General features: G+C 32.3%; 1 protein-coding gene across 4 annotated transcripts; it reads left to right on the top strand.

The window, feature by feature from the left end:
* Positions 1-51: 51 nt before the first annotated feature.
* Positions 52-21,424, top strand: LOC148622319 (uncharacterized). 4 transcript variants are annotated; one of them, XM_088572142.1, is made up of 5 exons: positions 52-298; positions 5,784-5,830; positions 6,218-6,272; positions 16,511-19,141; positions 20,160-21,424. In XM_088572142.1, exons 2-5 carry the CDS (start codon positions 5,828-5,830, stop codon positions 20,204-20,206), a joined length of 2,736 nt encoding a protein of 911 aa, XP_088428268.1. In that variant the 5' UTR covers positions 52-298; positions 5,784-5,827; the 3' UTR covers positions 20,207-21,424. The 4 variants fall into 4 exon arrangements, with proteins under 4 accessions (XP_088428268.1, XP_088428271.1, XP_088428269.1 ...); XM_088572145.1 differs by lacking the exons at positions 5,784-5,830; positions 6,218-6,272; XM_088572143.1 differs by lacking the exons at positions 52-298; positions 5,784-5,830; positions 6,218-6,272 and adding an exon at positions 7,616-7,767.
* Positions 21,425-21,660: the final 236 nt, after the last annotated feature.

Genomic DNA, 21,660 nt, shown 5'->3' with positions numbered 1-21,660 from the left:
TGAAGAGTTCTTTTAAATTTTATCATAAGGGACTCTCAAGTTACTTCGTTATTTAGGTTTTAAATGACAAGTAACAAAGTGAAGGACATTTGGTAGTTTGTGTAGTAACATAAAAAAAATCATGTGCTTAAGTAAATGCATTGATAATACATATTACAGATATATCACTGTTAAATACTTAACGATTACAAAGCGGCTGTGACCCAATGTAACAAGTGGTGTACTGTATGAAACACTTGACTATTCGTGTCAATGGTCTTTGTATAGATGTGTTGTAGGATTTCAACAAATTGATCAGGTTAGTGATCTTCTTTTTTCAATTAGTATTACATAAATTATATATATATATATATATATATAAATATATATTTATAAATAACACAGTAAAGAAATAGATATATAATCGGAAATACATCATAAGAATTCAACGCAGTTGTATACCCCTTTTTACCATTTATTATCGTTTTGCATTGCATAATATCGATCAAGATAGTGTGTAGTCTAGATAACTAACAAAGTAGTGTAATCCGGTCAGTATCACGTTGTAGTTCATAATGTAGGCATTACGACATTAGTTATAATATAATAATACAAAGACAGATAGGGCTACAAGCTATACCAAGTTACCTTTTACTGAACACTTACCGACAGATCCTTTAATCTCAGTTTCCGATGTACAGACGACGTCTTATCGTTAAACGATCCTAGTTCCGGGGATTTGATACGTCGCAAGAACTTGAGATAAAGGAAACTACAGACACTGTGAAGTCAGCGTTATCACTCCAGAAGTTTTATGGTCGTTATCATGAACCCGTGGATCGTTACGGTGTATATACCTGCACCATGAAAACTGATTTGTTCAAGGTGTCATAGTTTTCCATTCCTCTTTCGTCTACCCCGGACGACTTTCTATGAGCAACTCGGTGGGTGTTTCTGGAAAAGCAGAGGGTGCTTACCCTATCGATGCACCTGGTACATGCTCCCACTTTTTAGTGGAGTCCGAGTTGCTCATTTGATTTTGTTACCTTGTATGTATTATTTTTAATTACGTTATGTTCTTTGTTGTATTTGTCTGTTTTCCATATCTGGTCTTTGTCCCTGGATTACATTCTTTTGATTTCCGCTAGAATCTTGGTTCCTTTGATTACTCATGCATACACGATAGCAACTGCTCACTACATATATAGGTAAAACCCAATTACAACACACAATGATTACCTTATCCTGAAAGTAATGAGTCAGTGCACTACTTTATGTAGGTGAGATCATAAAGCAGAAACAGTCTCAACATGAAGTTACACGTGTTGTTGTACTATATTAACCCCACTCGTAATCCAACGAAATTTTGAAGTTGACATCTTGCCAACATTCAAAGCAACATGCCACTTTTATAATAAACCCGTTCAGTGGACGCCGAAACTTGTTTTGACTAAACTATAGTGCAAATAGCTCAGTAATCAAATTCGCTTGCAACGTATGCCTCAACTAACCATTTGAAATAAATCCACCTACTATTAGGAGTCGAGATAATTGCGACGAATTTTATACGGACAAAGTGAGTGGGATATAAAATGGCCCGATTGCCATGCTATTATTCAGTATAAGCTATCATTTAAAATTTCAACGACACAGTTCTTCTATAGTGGCTATATATTCCACCAGGTACTTATAGAGTACTGTAGTATTTGCAGTTGTGTGCTTTGACTATTACAACATTGCTTTGATGGCATATGATTGCTCACCAAGAGCTTGGCTTTGTAAATAGGTCGGAGCATTATTTAGATTGTCATTCCATTTGTTGAAAACAACAAATAAATCAATTATAAAACCACCTGCCTATGAATCAGTTTAAAAAATAACAAAGTCTTTGAAATTTAAAATGCAAATGATGTTGGTGGATAGAATGATTTTACATGATACCTTGAAGTAAATGAATACTCAAAAGTATTTGCAGTTATTTGGTTTTTTTAAAAATTTATTTCTTAAATTCTTGGTGTCTGTTTTCTTCCGTTTTTGTGTCCGCCCTCCTATTACCGTTATGATATGTTATATGAATAGGTTCGCAGAATAAATAATGATTACTGGTTAATATTGTGTGAGTAATCTCATTTGAATATTGAAATTTCTTAATTTGTTTCGTAAGTGCCTCAGGCTTTGATTCCCCATTTAGGGTAAAATTTATTCCAAAAGTTACTGATATAAATTCGAAAATCAGTGCACATTATCTTCCATCTTGATTCCCTTTAATTTGTTTTTTATTCTACATTTCCTCATAGTTTGGGTAATATATATATATATATATATATATATATATATCTCACATATCTCATATTTCAACAAATTCTGGGACAGTTTTGAACTTGGAAAATGAAACAGTGTTTTTTTATGATAATTATTAACTTGTAAATAGGTGATTTCAAGACTAAAGATAGAAAAAAACTGATAATTAAAGAAATAATCGAAACAGCCGTTAAGTCAGGACCAATGTAAAAACTATAAATTAATGAATAAATAGGAGGTGGGGAAGGCACTGGGGTGGATTTTCTGTAATTAAAAGCCATTAAGTGTAACAGAAGCGGGAATGCTAGCGACTTTTTTCATAGAAAATTACCTTACCAAATCAAAAATAATTTTACTTTTCCAGAGTTTCGAGATTAAGGTAATAACCTTTATTGATTGAAGATTTTAATTTTTTTTAAATTTCAGTAATAGCCTAACACGAGGCATAATTTAACAATGACAACACTATGCTATGCATGAATAAACATATTTCAATATAAAGCTGGTATATGCAGATGGAAATCGGACATTTTATTAAAAGTCAAATATAGAAAAAAAAAAGTAGTACACTGCTCCATCGGATCAAATTGATACAGGGAAGATATGTAATTCTCAAATTTGCAAAGCAAATTTTTGGTCGTTCCCCCCACGGGACTCGAACTCGTACCGCGGAGCTGCTTCAGATCTTCAAAGCAAATTAGATTTATGATATCTTCTGATTCTTTAGAAGTCTTTGAATATTTTAAGTTTAAGTATAAGACTTTTAAATGTGCATATTAATATAACGAAATAGGTATGATGTATATGTCAAAGAAACAACAGCCGCACCTGGATAAAAATATCAGCCCAAGTCCACCTACTCTACATTCCAAATAAGGATAAATACGCGATGTGTTGTTATTAAAACGTATTTCGACCCATATGCCTTTCCTGATTTTACGTTCTTAATGTATTTCATTAAAGATTCAACAACTGATTTAAAAAAAAAAAGAAAGCATTTGCGTTATGTTGAATATTGATAAAATGCAAGGTTTGAAGTAAGGCAGTTTATGTAAAGAGACTTAATGTAATCAACCAACTTGTAAAACACGATTTCCGTAAACACTTTAACAATTATGTCACATGGTATAAGTATTTTATTCCTTCAACCCTTGTTAGTACAAGAATAAGATATACATTTTAAGAAATTGAAATCATTTTATTTACGATATTACTACTTCCAAATCTTAATTTTGACAGAAGGAAAATTTCGATTGATTCTCTTTCGCAACCGAAATTTTATACATGAAATTGTAAAACAAAAGATAAAGGTCTTGCTGAAATTTTAAGGCGAAGATTATTGATATACATAAATTGGTCTTCTGTCATGATTTGCCATCCGTTTAATTTTCATTTATTATTAGGCGATGAACAATTTCGTCAACAATATTATTTTGATATAAGTAGTAATCCAGGGAACCAAGATGGAATTTAGGAAGGTAAAGGTTTCCTTAGTATGATTTTTTATCTGTCACCAAGATAAAACGAATTGATCCTGGGGTCACGGTTATTAGATATTAAGTATACTTTCAGAGTTGTTTTCTTTTTGACATACACCATACATATTCCCGTGATATTTTTTTCTAGATTTCACTCTTACATCTTAATATTATGTGATTTAAAATTAGATCCACTACCTTTGATAGTTGAAAGTTTTTGTTAACGCATGTTTATTTGTGAGTCGTTTCAAGCCTTCAACATTTTAACCTTTAACAGTTCACTGAGAACACTGTGACTTATTTTGATCTTGGTATTTTTTAATAAAAAAAAATAACGTACCTTGAAGGACGTGGAGGCGATGCTTGATTTCAATCGGCAAACGTTTATGCAATGATTTATCATTTTAATAAGAATTAATATTATCAATTTATCATATTCCAGAATTTATTACATAACAAGCACTTTAAATAAAATTGATTGGGTTTGGTCTCTAACAAGTATATTTTGATAAATAATATTTAATTGTTAGAGACATAACTACCTGTTACTTTTTCATATTACTAGTTCTGTTAGGTAAGGATGATCATCTGTATGTCTTTTTTTGAAAATTTCCCAAATTGTTTTCTCTGACTTTGTTTTCCCTTGCTTTATTTTATCGCTTGGTTTGTCAAGTTTATGACTATGGTTATCCCATACATAATTTGGCAAGAAACAATCTCTAGACAAATGTTTTTAATAAAAAAGGTCTATATTCTAAGTTTAGTGTAATTAATAAAACCTGGTTTAACCCATTATTTCTATCGGAAATATATGAACCAAGTTTTGACCATTGTGTTTGTTTCCAAGTCTTGGCCATTGTAGTTGTTTCCAAGTCTTGGCCATTGTAGTTGTTTCCAAGTCTTGGCCATTGTAGTTGTTTCCAAGTCTTGACCATTGGGGTTGTATCCAAGTCTTGACCATTGGGGTTGTATCCAAGTCTTGACCATGGTGGTGGTTTCTTAGTCTTGACCATTGGGGTTGTATCCAAGTCTTGACCATGGTGGTGGTTTCTTAGTCTTGACCATTGGGGTTGTATCCAAGTCTTGACCATGGTGGTGGTTTCTTAGTCTTGACCATTGGGGTTGTATTCAAGTCTTGACCATTGTGGTTGTTTCCAAGTCTTAAGTCATAAACATTGGAGTTGTTTCCTAGTCTTGACCATGGTGGTTATTACCAAGTCTTGACCATTGTGGTTATTACCAAGTCTTGACCATTGTGGTTATTACCAAGTCTTGACCATTGTGGTTGTTACCAAGTCTTGACCATTTGGTGTTGTTACCAAGTCTTGACCATTTGGTGTTGTTACCAAGTCTTGACCATTTGGTGTTGTTACCAAGTCTTGACCATTGTGGTTATTACCAAGTCTTGACCATTGTGGTTATTACCAAGTCTTGACCATTTGGTGTTGTTTCCAAGGCTTGACCATTGTGGTTGTTACCAAGTCTTGACCATTGTGGTTGTTACCAAGTCTTGACCATTTGGTGTTGTTACCAAGTCTTGACCATTTGGTGTTGTTACCAAGTCTTGACCATTGTGGTTGTTACCAAGTCTTGACCATTGGGGTTGTTACCAAGTCTTGACCATTTGGTGTTGTTACCAAGTCTTGACCATTGTGGTTATTACCAAGTCTTGACCATTGTGGTTGTTACCAAGTCTTGACCATTTGGTGTTGTTACAAAGTCTTGACCATTTGGTGTTGTTACCAAGTCTTGACCATTGTGGTTGTTACCAAGTCTTGACCATTGTGGTTATTACCAAGTCTTGACCATTTGGTGTTGTTTCCAAGGCTTGACCATTGGGGTTGTTACCAAGTCTGCACCATTGTGGTTGTTTCCAAGTCTTGGCCATTGTTTCCAACTTTTCAGTATTTACCTTGCCGTTGACTTTTGTCGTGTGGACTTTCCTCCTTTTTACTGTTCTTTTGATTATTGTCTGGAGTTCTTGCATATCAGATTGGTAAAATTATTACCCTTTATTATTTGAAGTTTCACAGAGGATGAGACAGATATCTATGTAAAAGGAGAAGAATATGGTAATAGTAAAACAGGATTTTGCTAATTTACTTTCTTGTGTTTAAGTTAACAGTTACTGTATATTTATCTCATTTTCCTTACATACATTGGTGAGTTATATGTTATGTTCGGTTTGTTGTCAATGCATTCTGAACATTCTTCATTTTTTGAGTTATAATCAAGGTTCACTTTTAATGCGTTCTGAACAGAAGTCTTTATATTAAGTTCTGAACGTACGCCCTTATATCGAGTTATACTCAATGTAAGTTTATTTTCAATGCATTCTGAACATTCAATGAAATAGTAATTAAAGGAGAAACAAGAGAATGTGTCAATAATAGAATAAAGATAACATCATATATCACATACTATATCAGTATATCATATTAACAAGTATTTTGATTCAGATTCTGGCAATGAATCGGTGTAAACTGGAGGAAAATACTGATCATCGTTTTACAGGTACACATACTAGTACATGGAGTTTGATCTTTGAGTTATTTTTCAATATCAACAGTAAAGGTTTGTATTGTTCTTTAAAAGTATGATTGATACAAAAGTGCAAACTAACTTGTTAGATGGTATATGAGTCTTTACTGAACGATATTGAAAAAAAGATAGAAATAACCATAAATAACGTCACAATGAAAATAACAAATATAATAGTGGTCAGTCTATCATATCAGTAGCTACGCTTGACGCACTAATTATACCCCCGCAAACAAAGTCTAGGGGAAGGAAGTAAAAAGGTTTCACTCTGTTAGCAACTTGCAAAATTGTTATGAAACTTTGTAGGATGTAATATAACCATATGGAGATATGCATACTGTCAGGAATTCATGCTTGATAAAAATGGCAGTTGTTGAACTTGGAAAAAATTGGGTCTGATGCATTGTTCGCAACTCCTTATCAGCGACTTGCAGATTTGTTATGAAACTAAATGGGGTCTTAGATTACTATATTGGTATGTGCATATTGTCAGAAATTAATAGTTGGGCAAAACGTTTAGAAATGATGGTTGTTTGAACTTAGGCATTTTCAGCAAAACTTGGTCTTATGCGTTGTCCGCAACTTCTCCTAAATGACTTGCAGGACTGTAATGAAACTCAATGGAATGTTGGATTATTATTTTGGAATATCCATATTGTCAGGAATTTATGTTTTGGCAATAATTACCTATGGATTTAGGTGTTTTCATTGTGATCTGACTGCAATGCGTTCTGCACGTACTCCCCTTTACCAAGTAATGCGTTCTGTACATTCACACCTTTATTGAGCTTTATTAATTTTATTTCGGTTCATATCCAATATATTATGAACATAAATACGTCCCTTTATTGAGTTATATTTAATGTTCTGATCTATTCAAGCAAAGCCTTAATTCTATTTTTACAAAACTTAGCAAACGTTATTTCTAGAAAGTATGTTGCGCCCCAGGAAGAATTTATAACAAAGGTAACGAGTTATGTTAAAAAAAACACTAAAAACGTTAAATCATTAGATTTTTTCCTTTTTTCCGGCTCTGAGAGTAAAACTTTTTCAACATTTGCTTGTATAAATGCGTACATGTAACATTTATAATAAGACGACAATGTTACCTTTAGGGTATTTATATTCTACATAAAACAAGACGTTCATCGCATGTACTTTAGATAAAAACTATTTTATCATCCACTTCGTTTGGGAAATGTCCGCTGATAATTCAATTTACAACTATGATAGCACGGTAACAAATCTTTTATTCGGTCTTCAATTTTAATTTTACTGTATAATTTCCTGATTATTCAAATTTTCTGAAAAGTAGATTTAAAAAGAACAGGGTACACGATGGAAAACTTCCTTGTATTGAATTACAAGCGTGCATAAAACATAGTTTTTCTATGGCTTGTACTTCGATAGTGTCGGGGCTAGAACTGTATCGTCGGAGTAAAATGTCGTAATTAGATCATGTTGATAGGTAGGTAATACTTACATTATTTACATGAGAAAATATAAACAGATAAAAAGAATTGTATGGATGTGTGTGCTTTATACACTGGATAAAAGATAATTAATGAGAATAAAAATTGTTTACAAGGGTCTGTCCGAAAAAAAAACCCACAATAATAATTAGATATGTCCGACGATTAGTTTCCTTGACCTAATGACCTTATTAATAATTAATAGTAGAATACTGTTGTATATCTGTCTCAAAAACATTTTGTAAATGACTATATGTTTGTTGGCATGTTTTGACATTGAATTGTCGACCTTGGTATATTATTGTCAGATTTGTTTTTATTGATTTTTTTATACTTTTGATGAATTTTTTTTATACATGTAGCATATTATATTACAGTTACATTTAAAGGGTAAATTTAGAGTGATTTGTAGGTACTCTAGAATAATAAGTCTGTTTTGATCCGTGGTATAGTTGCACTTGGTTTTCAATCCAATAAAACGTAAACTGGTCCTAACTGGAAATTTTATCTAATCTGTGAGTTAGAGCTTCATATTGTTCAATCAAACTATGATGACGGTCATGAATGTTTTTAGTAATGATATCAAAAAGGAAAAAAATTACCAGGGACCAAAACGATTTACTAAATTGTAAATAATGTATCAGTGTCCTGATCTCTATGAATTTGTACCACGAGGGCCGAATTCGACATAGGCCAGGGTAAGATGGTCTTTTTTGGCGTGGTTGGAATAATGACCTTAACAATAAGGAAAATTAGGAAAAACAATGATTTCCCTGATTCCTGTGTATAACATGGGTAAACAATTATGGATCTCTATGGAATTTTACTACAGGCTCCACATCACATAAGGAAGTTTTTTTTATACATGTAATTTAAAAGGGTAAAAATTCTAATATTAGGAATTAAAGGCCAAAGAGCCAAACCCCATCACAAGTTTTTGTGTGTTTTATATACATTCCTGGAGATTTGTTCTTTGGTCATATCAAACTGTGCTGTGTGAAGCATTTCAAAAATGCTGATGATACAAAAAAAAAAACATACTTCGTAAAACTTTTGTTAAGTGTAACATTTGATCAATGTGTAATCGTATATTAATCACGAAAAATGGTAATTTGTATATTTAAGAAACGACCGGATGCGTTTTCATGACCCGGAATAACCTCATATCATACTGCGTCATTTTATTATCCTGCTTTAGTACGCATCGTGCAAAAAACGTCTAACACAGAACTTGATCAGGATTTAAAAGAAGTCGGGCATGGCTCCTTTCTTTTTATTTGTGATTTGGCATTACTTATAATCTCAACATTTTCAATTAAACTGAATGACTTATTCACTTGCATGCATTTATAATGCTGAACAATATCGTTGAACAGGTTCAGACATAAAGACATTAACTTATCTGAATTCTTTTTCTATAATATATCAAAATCAGTTCACCTGAAAGAGTAATCAAGGGAACCAAGGATACAGCGGTAATCAAAAGAATGCAATCCAGGGACAAAGACCTCACATGGAAAACAGACATACACAACAAAGAACACAAAGTAACTAAAATCATACACGCAAAGCAGCAAATTAGGTTGGATAAATTCCTCGACCTGATGAACGACCTTTTTTTTTATATTTGACGATAGCTTTAACGCAAGAAAATGTCCAGTTGAGTAATGTTTCACTTAGTGAACACCTCACAGAAATCTAGTTTGTAAAGGAAGAATGTTTATTGATGATTTATTCCCCTATTAAACATTTTGCGTATAGTATAGAAAATACGATGCGTAACGGGATAAAATGTCTAGATCCGTAACCGTATTTATTTGCGTGGATGTAGTACAAAGAAGAAATGTTAGGGGAAAACCATGATTTCATCACGTTAACAAGGTCAACCGAAAAATTCAAGAACACGATCAAATAGTTTTTCTACCCAGGCACAATAAGATGTGCCCTGTACAGCATGTTCACAATTATTGTTTTACTACTAGTATGATGCAAGAATTACTAGAATTGTTTAGAAAGACTGGGAGGTATTTTAAATTGCTGAATAACCAAACCGGTGTTTAGGTTTTATTGTCATTTTGTTAATAGATTTATTAAATAAATAATATTCTTTTTTTAACCAATATATTCTTTGTATAAGCAAGGAGCATTTGGAATACTAGAGAAAACAATGATTTGCATTAACCTCCAATTTTTACGTATGCGGTAAAAGTTAAATTGATTTAACATTGTAAATTATCCAACCTATGGTTAGTCTGCTACTGGCAAGGATTCACTAGGTTAACTTAAAGAGTCTTTACATTGTTTGAGAAGGAATCATTTGGATTTGAAGAAGTAGGCTTGGTGAAATTTCTGCCTTTTTAGATTCCCTTTGTTTTTTTTCTTATTTTCACCGTTAAAAAGGTATTAGGTCAATAAGAAATCCTGTCAATTATTTCATTATAACTGCCACTTTTTTTTTAAAGTAGTTATATTACATATTTAAAATACGAAATTGGTTTTTTTTTTTTTTTTTTTTTTTTTTTTTGTTTTGTTTTTTGTTTTGTTTTTGCTTTTTTTTTTTTATTATAATGATGTTTCCCACTGATGAAAATTCACAATAAAGAGTAATAGAGCATGTTGGTTCTTTATAAACTGCATCGTTAACAACTATGCAAATCAACCTGGTTGACTTTGGCTAAATGAACAAATCAAACAGTTAAATCAAACAAAATCAACATTACTTCATCGTTTCTGTCAAATACTTTTGAATTATTTCCAACATATTTTTTAAAGATTTTATTACAGATGTTTAAACGATGCGAAATACTAATTATATGTCTAGATTTGTTATTTGTTTATACACCAGTAATAAGGGAAAACCTCACTTTTATCAATAAACTTTAAGTTGATCGCAAAATGGATCTTAATATAAAAAGTAGGTCAAACAATTTAACAATATTGAAATATAAAAGTGCAAAAGTTAGATCAGATAACCTGATCTGTAGTTAGTTAAGACATTAAAATTCTAGGGAAATATCATGATTTATTTTAACAGATGTTAAAATAATAAAAAATGTCTGAGCCATCTACACTCTAAAATTGCATTGAAAAAGCGACGACTTAATTGTGAAAATTCGCGGAAACGGTAATAAAACACTATTGACCCAGGCTATCCTGAAGTGGCTTAGAATCACCATGTTATATCTACCGACTAAGTAAGTATAAGGTCATATACACAATGAATTTTCATTGCCAGTTGTTTAATCTGGTTCCCTGTTCAATATCATGAGCGACCCAAAGATCACTACAACGTACCTCTTTTAATTCAATGACTGCAGTCTTCATAGTCGCTAATCTTCAAATATTTTCTGCCACTGATTTTGGCTTACTTTCAACATCCGAAATGGCACGATTGGGATATGCTCTAAAATCGAGCGACTTCCGCTAGAATATTGGTTCACATGATATGATTACTCTATCGTAACCGCGGTGACCCGAATAAAATCAATCAAAACAACTGGCAATGGCTATGTATATAGATATCGATGCCCTGATAATGTAAATGACCTATATAGTCAACTGTAACGAGCCCCTGTGTTTAAAATCGGGTAATAATTACATAAATTCAATGCTAACCGATCATTTCATCTTTTCATGTAAACTTCTTGTTCTCACACAAATAGAACCACACATATACATGTGTATGATATTTTTAAAAAAGGTATATTTGAACGATCTTTGGGTCGCTTATGATATCGACCAGGAAACCAGATTAGGAACCAGAATAAGTAACTGGCAATGAATATTTATAGATATCTGGACCCTGTTAATGTATATGACCTATGCAGTCTTGTAACATAGTCTTGTAACGAGCCCCTGTGCCTGAATCGGAAACTGGTTGATGTTCAATGCTAACCGTATATTTCGTGTAAACTAAACGTTCTCATACAATCAAGAAACACACGTAGAACACGTGCATGAAATTTAAGAGTTACATTCTTATCTCGTATGAAGCTAGAACTATGACGTTAAGGCGGTAAACACAGCGCAGATCTGCAGTATAACGTGGAGTAGTAATATATAATTATGCAAATCATATGCGAATATAAAGCACTGAAATTACGAGTGCAAGAAGTCGCTAACAATATTAGCGACTTAAAAATCAAACCGGTACCCCTTTTGTAGTAAATAAACTTATCACAACGATGAACAGGTAAACTCCATATCATATCACTTTATTTAGGTTTCTTTCCATAAAAAAACTTTCTTATAAGTGAAAAAAAATCATTATTAATGGACTCAATTAAATTATTAAGAATAGGTCAGCGTTATTTTGTTTGGGATTATTAGAATCAAATAAGATTACAAAAATACGAAGTATAGCATCTTTCTGTTTAAACCTTTTAAGTCTCCTTGCCAAAATCTTAATCGAAATCAACGCTAAGTAAACATCTCTAAGTTCAGGTTTTAAAAGGATATTAAGCGTTACTTTTTCGCTGCAGTTGAATAAAGATACAAGGGTTTGATATAAGTTATTGTAAATAGAATACGATGCGTAGCTCTATAAATTTTTGATATATTTATTAACCGAGTTTGAATTGCTTGGATTAACAAGGAAAATGAACTCTTTTAATCATGGATTCACGGCATGTTTGTCAGGCAAAAAATAGGTTAGGCGAGAAGTTTGGAACTTATGATTTGTTTTGTAACCCTTTATATAAAGAGGCAAGATATTGGTTTGAAAAGTCACAACACGCGGACTGTGTAATAATGAAATCAAATAAAGACATTTAAAATGGAATACGTTTTATTTTACTGATTTCCTTAAATTATGTATTTTTTAAAAATATTTTTGAAAACGGTTATCTAATATTTATGAAATAATTCACGGAACTCCATGTTGGTATTGTTTTACCAAGGACTGGCCATTTATGCTAACTCATTTTATTGAAAGAGATGGCCCGTGGTAGAACAAGATTAAAAGTGTTTTAGTGAATCTAAGACTAGTTACTCTATGTTTAGGTAAATACGTCTCCTATGTGTTGCATGAAACGTTCTACTGAGACGTCGGTAAAATTGTGTAAAATTATATTCTAAGACAGTCATGTATCCATACGTTGATCATATGTTTATCACCCTTTGACCACGGCTGTGGTCTAAAACTAGTCATGTTAGAATACTATACCTGTTTTTTTTTATTATTGCATATCAATTAGTACTACTAAGTTGATATTCGTACAACGGGGATTAGTTTTGAGGTCATTGTTTTAATTTGAAAATACGCCAATTCAAGTCGGTCTATCTTATGAAAGGTTTGAAACTGATCTATAGGGGACCTAATGTAGAGTTTAATGCCATATAACACGTGTATTCCTTGCTTTTTTCTAGAGAATGTACTTTAATATTGCTACAGTTCTCAGTGTACTTCATTTGAAAGGGAACTTTTTTGTTTTTGTTATAACTGTTATACTTGATATTGTTTATGTTGTTTTATATATAAAAGAAAATTTAATTCAACAAAGCAGTATCTTTAACTCACTAACATTTATTAAGTAATGATATATTCCCATTAATTTAAAATTTGCATAAAAGCGGTTGTATTCCACTAATTTATACATTTTGTTATCGTTTTTGGATTTGATTTAAATTTAAGAATAGCTTGAGTATTTTGTTAACTTAGTGTTAGCGGTAGAATGCTTTTGTGCAATGTTGATCTTTGATTACAAAGTATGGCGCGTGAACGAGTTGTTGTATAGTATTCTTTCATTTACTGTAATTTTATTTTGGCTATTTCGTGATGCAACTTGTTTTGTCATATTTAAAACGATCTTGTCTCCTTTACATTGAACTAGATCTTTGACATAAGTTATTATGGTCTTAAAGAAAATATTTTTTAAAGTTCACATTATATAAGGGGAACATCAACTAGATAGATTGTAGTCAGTTCAACATATAGATGACCTTGCATAAAGCTAAGGGTGACACGTGATCAATCTAAAACAAAGTTGTATCTGTAGGCTAATATGTAGGTATTTTTCAGTTTGATTGTCGTTTTTTTGTGGTTTGTCTTGTTTGTTTGTTTGTTTGTTTGTTTTGTGATTAACTATCGCTTGAAAGCAAAACGAAGAGGTTTTTAAGTACACACAGATACACCACTCTTTTGTTAGTGACCAAAGAAACAAGAAGATGTCAAAGTTCACCCCTCATGTTTTCTGACTTAATCTCCATGAAATTATGAGATTCATGTCTTTTCCGAAAGCAGCAAAAGGAAGATACTTGATTTTATGAAGGAAGAATACATTCAAGGTCTAATTGAAAAAAAAAACAAAACGGTATCATTTAAAATAAATAAAATATTGATAGCCTTAGTATTTATACGTGGATACTTAATGCTATCCTACTCCTAAAAGCAGAGAGCAACAACAAAGACAGCTGATCTAGTTCCTCCTTATACAGTGTAATCGCTTGTCGCTTCCTTTTTGTTATTAGAGAGTCCTGGTTCCGCAATACATGTAATTTGAAAATAAATATCAGTCACTCTGTAGTTGCTGGTCAGTTCCGGATCTTTCTGTAATAGCATGTCGATACTGTATATCAAACAACGAATCCCAAAATTCCCTATTAAAATATGAATTCTTTTTATTGACGAAATTTTCAAAAAGACCTGCAAAATGGACGCATAATCAAATATGTTTGTCGTAGTTTTTATGTAATTGTATTTATTCATATCTTTGTCTTACTTGATTTGAAGAAAACTTACAATTAGGTTAAAAGTTTTATAGGTGAAAGTACTTATGTCTAAATCAAGCACGATATCAAACCAGGTTTTGTTCAAATTGTACTAACGAAAATTTAAAATAGGATTCGAGACAAAAAAATATGCAGTGTGATGGAAAGTGGTGACTGAGTTTTTTTTATTACATGCTGTGAACTCAAGCTTGTGTATTGCTTTTGAACATATGCCGTCAAGCAAACAAGTATTGAACCTTCAATTGTAATGACAAACAACTTGTCCTTGAGAATACTACATCGACCGTTTTTGTATTGGAAAGTTTTAAATACTGAGCTGTAAGCATGTTTTTTTTATTATTTGGAGTATATTAAAAAGGGTTCATTATTGGATGGTAAGACACTTCGTTGTTTCATTATAGATATAAACACATTTACTATCAAACAAGTTAGTAAACAAATATATTCTATTCATATACGAAATAATTTATAATAATCACTAATTTATCCTCGTCTGCCTTCTTTGGTAAGATCAAGTAAATATTTGTGCACTGTGAAATGCAAAAGTTTTTTTCCCACTTAGATGACTAATAATCTGAGATGGTCTTAAGTAGCCCTAAAATATAAAAAAGTATGCAGCGTATGAAGCTTTTCTTCGATTTATATGTTTTTATTATTAAAAAACTACATGTTGCTATATTGTATCTGTTAATTCAGTTTTTCCTTAGTTATTTTCTATTGTTAAAGTGATGCTTTCTTCATAATAGGAACTAACGTGGAAGCGCAAAATTTATCAAAGATACAACTATTCATCACAACTGTGATAAACAATGGGTAAAACAAGTCTATGGGCCTTCATGAAACGGTGAGAAATTTCACCGGTAGTGTGCCTTCGATTTGTCCTTGAAACCAATCGGATCTCCACAAAGTTTTTTGTTACTCAAAAGAAAAAAAAGCACTAGGCCGAGATTTTTGTCCGGAATTTGACCGATCCGATTCTAAAATAACAATTCAACTGGTCGGTTTTTTTTACCATTATTTTTTTCTTTTCGCCAAAAAATTCTTGAATGAGTTATTGTTTGTTCTTTATTTCTAGTGATATCTAACTAATTTTAGCGCCAATTGCTACAATTGCGGCATTTTTTTTTCAAGAAGAAATTCTTCTTTCTTCATCCGCGAGGTTATTTTTTAGTGTAGCGGAAATGACCGAGTAGTTCCGATTGCTATGAAACAACAAATATACCTGTGCAACGACATCGGTATCACATTACTCCCACAACATATAAATAGTACCAGAACTTAAAAGCACACACTATTAAGAAAAGCTTAAGGTTTCTGAAAGGACAGGTATAAAAGGTGTGGCGGAGTAAAACTAGTGCAAAGCTTATCAATCTGTTACGTTTTTTGTCTTTCATTATACATTTGTAAGATCAGACTTAAGTTATTACAGGTATAATCATAGTTATAACAACCCAAATTGAACAGTGATCACTTGTGTTTAGAAGAAAATATTTACTTTAACATTTCGATGACAGCTTAAGTTAAGTTCCAGCATAAATGGTAGGAAAACCATATGAAATAAAAACATAACAGAAAAACAACTTTGTATTCATGTGGTTGAATGATATCTAAGTAAAATAAGATATTGTTTATTCGATTTGTAAAGTAAAAAAATGTGTTGCGGAAATAAATGGATAAATTTGTATAATAAATATTCTATTTATGGAAATTTTCCTTTCTTTTAAAAGGCAGATGACGGAAATACTCTCCCATGTGTTTTCACTTACGGCTCAGCTGTTATTACGTGAAATAAAAATTTCCCATTTCGTTCTGAAAACATTTTCCCTCATACACATGTTTGTGCATGGACGAAGGCTGCATCTTGAGGATGGGTAAGGTTTAATTATTACGTTTATCGATGTAGGACAACAACAAGAATTTTGACATTTGCTTTAGCGTTTTTTTTTAAATTATAAACACATCGTTATAGGAATACAAATAATTATTTGTTATTTTATAATTTTGTTACAGATATGCAGGTCAAACAGGAACTGGAGTTTTCCAATTCTTGTTGTTTAGATGTAAAGCCAGTATTAAAACATAATCCTTGGTCAGGAAATATTAACGATACTTATTCACCAATAAATCAAGCTTCCATTATGGGAGTTAATGAGCCACCGTCTGTTAATGGAAATACCAACAACAATTCTATTCCGAACCATACCCAATTGAAAACTTTCATTGGAATGAGTAATCACAATCTTCAAAATGGAATCTCAAGTATTTCAACTTCCCAAGCAAACTGTATGTTGACTACAATCCAAAACACTATTCCTAATGTGGTTCCAACGTATGTCTTCGCAAATCAATCTAATATTCAAGAGTCTAAAAGTACAGTAAGTCGATCAACCCAAAACAAAAATGTAAACAGTGTAATGTATCATGCATTACCGAAGCGAATTGCACAGATGCAACAACAATGTCTTTACCAATCAAGAAAACAAAGACTAGCTGAACCAAAACACATACATAAGGATAAACAACTGGTTTTCCATCACTACACAAATACGTCACGTGATGATAATATAATGCAACGTGGTTCCATGCAGGGTGTTTCAGATTGTCATCGTGAGGGGGTTCATACCGATATCTTAGATAAAGGACCTGCTGTTGACAAACAAACAACCTTAGAACAATGTGAAAACGACAACATGGAAGGTCTCTTTGGGTGGACAAAAATTGACAATGTATATATTCCGTACATTTTCAGGAGCGATAATGAAAAATACGTGTGTGTAAGATTACTTGAACAGAAAATATTAAAAAAATACCCAAACGTGTTCCCAAAGGAATTGGCTGTTAGGGAGCCACTTACAAGCTCGTTTATTACTATGAATGAATGTAAAGTATTTAACCAGCTTGTTCGATTGCAAAACAAGGGACAGGTATCAACAAAATTTGACCAAGATGATGTTGTTGTTAGTTTATCGGATTTCATCGAGTTTTATAATGCTGTCAAAAAGGTGTTTTCAGACTGGAGGGAAGAAATGGATGACAGTCCGAAAAAGGAACAGTTAAAAATCGCCGTACTGTCGGGTTGGATGCAAGTAAACAACACAATTGTTCCATATATAAGAAGACGTGATACAAAACTATTACCACTCGCTGTTCTAAAACATGCTGCTTCAATAGATATCTGCTCAGAGGGACTAATTCCTTCAGATGATGAATGTAAAGAGCTTAATAGGCGATGTTCCGATGAGGGGTTCAAATTTGTTTTCAAAAGCTCATCTAAGCTTGTTCCTTTACATGATATTGAATATATCCCGAATGTTCAAGTGTTTGAACTCCCTGAAAAAGATCCTCTCACCTCGGCTCAGTATCTTCAGACTGAAGATCAAAACCAAAACGGTATGAAACTGAATATACATCAGACACACCATAGACAATACGGTAATCAACCAGCATATCTTACTACAAAGCGTCTTAATAACACGGAAAATCAAATTGTTGAACAGAGGCAACCGTCTTTTGTGTACAGTAGATTTCCTTCAAGTGTTCAGAATGGTTCACCTAATGTTACATTAGTGCCCGAAGATCGTCCTCGATATCCACCTATTGCACAAAGGGTTCAAACCGATGGGCATAGTATTCCATCGATCCACGGAAAATTTCGTCATTTTAACATTGAACGCACATGCGAATTTCCTCATGAAGGGGCGCCCTTTGGACAAAAAGCTTTTTTGAGTTCATTGCCACTCGGGCAAAACATTAATGTTAACTATGGCATAAATATTCAAAACATATCGTCAACTTCACGCGTAGATCAAGCAAGAGAACTACATGCAACAGAAAGAAGAAACAAAGAAATAAGTGTCGCAATAGAGCACAATGTATCAACTAATGGCAATCATGTTGCTACACACAAAGGCTGTTTCAATCAAGGGCCGTCATGTGATAAAAGTAATGTCCTCGAGAAATCTGACACGACATGCATGGCAACAATACAGTTACCAACTGCAACTGTTATCAAACACCCAAGCAGCAACGAATTTGATAAAACGGGTAGTGCATGCACAAATACTGTTAATATGCAGCCGATGGTTGAATCAACACTTGTTATGTCAGAAGTTGACTCATTGAACAATAATAACAGTGCTCAAAATCAACAGCCTACTTATCAAATGAAACAAAGGCAAGCAATAAACGAACTTTTGTCATGCATTAAAGGAGTGTGGCTTTGTGGGAAAAATATTTCATGTATGCATCTTATAAAGCCTGGAAGATCGGGAAAATTTTGTTTAGTTGAAGCAATTTGCAAATTATATTACGGGAACACTACTGTAAGCCACTTTTTATTTACCATCGAAAATGTTTTAGCTACATTTACTTGCACGGAACTTGAAGAACAGGCATTCATACAATACTATCAACTCCCAGTAAACGTTCTGAAATGCAATAAAATGATTGAACTGTCTGCGTTCGAAAATTTATACCCACAGCTTACTGAAGTTCTAAAGGGTGTCAGTCCGGAAGTGGCGAATTCCAAAGGCAAAAGAGGCTTACTACCACTGCCAGATATGAACAGAATGTCGCTCTGCAGAAAAAGGTACAGACAACAGTTCTCGCCATATAGAAGAGGTACTCAATCGCTAGACAAAGGTAAAAACTCTTTTCTTAATTTCAGTATAGAAACAATGAATCTTACGTCTTATATGTGTATGATTGTGTTAGTTGTTTCATTATTCGGAAAATGCGATATTGACCGTGGTTAATTTTAGTGCTGATTGTTAAAGCTCGACACAGAAAAGATGGGCTTTTGTTATCACTTTCCCTTTTTTCTCTTTTACCACTTGGTAGTATGTAACAAAAGTTTGTATCGAATAACCTTACGCACATTAAAATACTTTGTCAGTATTGCTGACCACGCCTAAAATATTATTTCTACGACTGTATTTAGTTCTGTTCAGTTAAGCATGTTTTACCTATATCTTACAAACATATCTAGTGAATAAGGAAAATACGCTTGACCTTCCTCTTCGATATAAAGCTCTACATAACTCATTCTTGGATAGGAGTTGCAAAATTGTTTCATACAGGAGTTATAGTCTTTGAATGAATGAAAATGACGGTTTTGCTGTTTTCGGCGTCTATCATGTTGACCTTGACAGATAAAGACTTCCCTTATGACATGGACAGCTTTTCCGTTGTAAAAAAACATTTTAAGAGTTATTTGCTAAGAATGTGAAATTATTATTGCATATGTTTTGCTTCATGTTGGCTTTTATTTTTAAACTTTATGTAAAAACATTATGGGTAAAATGGTTCTGTTGGTACGACGATGAAAATTGCTCTATATTAAATTGTAGGATAATGAGTTAACATATAAAAAAAACACGAAACTTAACCATATTTTCTTTTAAAATTTGTTTGTATTATCGTTTTAATTAGTTTAAAAATCATGTTAAAATCTCCTTAAAAGTAGAATTACTTCCAAACTACAATTTATGTATTCATGGTTTTCACCTTTTAGAGTCTTTACAGTTTTAATAACCTTTATATATTTTTCCCAAATAATAATTACATGTATGTTCTTATTAGAAATCTATACTTAGACGATCAAGATATTTCCTGAATTATGCTCATTTCGGACATTAATTAAATATTGATGAACTTTCAGGTTATGCAGAGAAACAAGACCATGTTATTATCCTTGACGATGCATGACCTATTGTGGACATACTATCAAAGACTTCTAGATTTCAAATATATATTCGAATTGTTTGTTTGTTTTGTTTTAGATTTCGTTTTTACATTGTCAACTTATGGGCATTATCAATTTTTTTCATGCATTTTTGTGTTCATTTTTTGTGTGTTTGAACAGATATAATATTTTCTTCGAAAGTAAAAGGTAAAAATATCAAATCTGGATTGCGGGAGGATCTCACTGACGATAACTGTTCGAATTAACAACACATATCGAAAAATACATTGCTCTATTGGTATTCTTGGACATTTTCAAGACGTGTGAATTTTGTAATACTTCTTAAAAGAATATAACTATTCAAGCATAGTGAATTGTTTGTGTACATGAAGGGCATTTTCAAATGTTATTTTGTATATACATTTTAATTTTTTTTTTAATTTGTTGATACATAATCGATTGTGCATGCCTTTATTAATACAATAGACACTAATACTAATATTTTATACATGTTTTGTCGTTTCCGTGAAAAGACATTAAGTTGATCTGTTTTTGTTTTTTTGTTTCGAGAATTTGTTTTACGTAGAACTTATCATGGCTGCCATGTCTTGGCAATGGTTTGTTAATAAGAACAAGATAACAATATCATATTAAAGCATCGTCTCACTATGTTAACAATTTTAACATTTTACACAAATCTAGTTGTAACAGATATTTACAATTACATTATAGTGGTACCAGTCTTTCTCTGTGTCAGTTATTTTCCCCATTTAAATGAACCAAAAATGCAGTTTTCATTGAAGTATATTTCTTTCATTACAAATAAATTAGAGTTTGTACAACAGGATGTTTTATCTGTGTAATAAACTTTTAAAACTATTCAAGATGACATGTGTTACATAGTTACAATAATTTAAAAAAAAAGTCAAACTTGTATTAATATGTACAAAACTCAACAGATTTAGTTATGAAATACGTTGTAAAAATAACAAACTTATTATCATTGTTTTAGAAAAACAGACCTAAACCAAGAACATTTAACAGTATTAAATAAATGTATTAACTTTCCGTAGTGATATGAAATAATAATCCATTTTTCCACGACAATTTTGAGCAACACTAAAAGAAGGGACTTGATGAAAATGTGAAGTACAGACAAGCTGTTTTGTTTTTATTTGAACTTATCTAATATACTGCTTTGTAGATAAGCTTTTCTGAACGGCAATAAAGCAGATAAAGCATTTCAGTGTTTATTATATGTGAAGGCTCGATCGAATGTTTAATTGTAATGCACATCTGCCTATACCATATAATAACGGCACACCAGAAAAGATAAAATTTAATACCGTCAGAATATTTTTTATGATTTGCAGTAAACAAAAGCAACAAGCGATTAGCGGTCAACAATTGCTTTGGATGAAACTAATTTCAACAGAATAATACAGTTTTTAGTGGAGTCCGAGTTGCTCATTAATTT

This window comes from Perna viridis, chromosome 3 (assembly GCF_037379345.1).
Source record: "Perna viridis isolate PV_CMFRI_1.1 ecotype Kerala chromosome 3, ASM3737934v1, whole genome shotgun sequence".
Lineage (NCBI taxonomy): Eukaryota > Metazoa > Mollusca > Bivalvia > Mytilida > Mytilidae > Perna > Perna viridis.
This window is presented reverse-complemented; position numbering and strand designations above follow the sequence as displayed.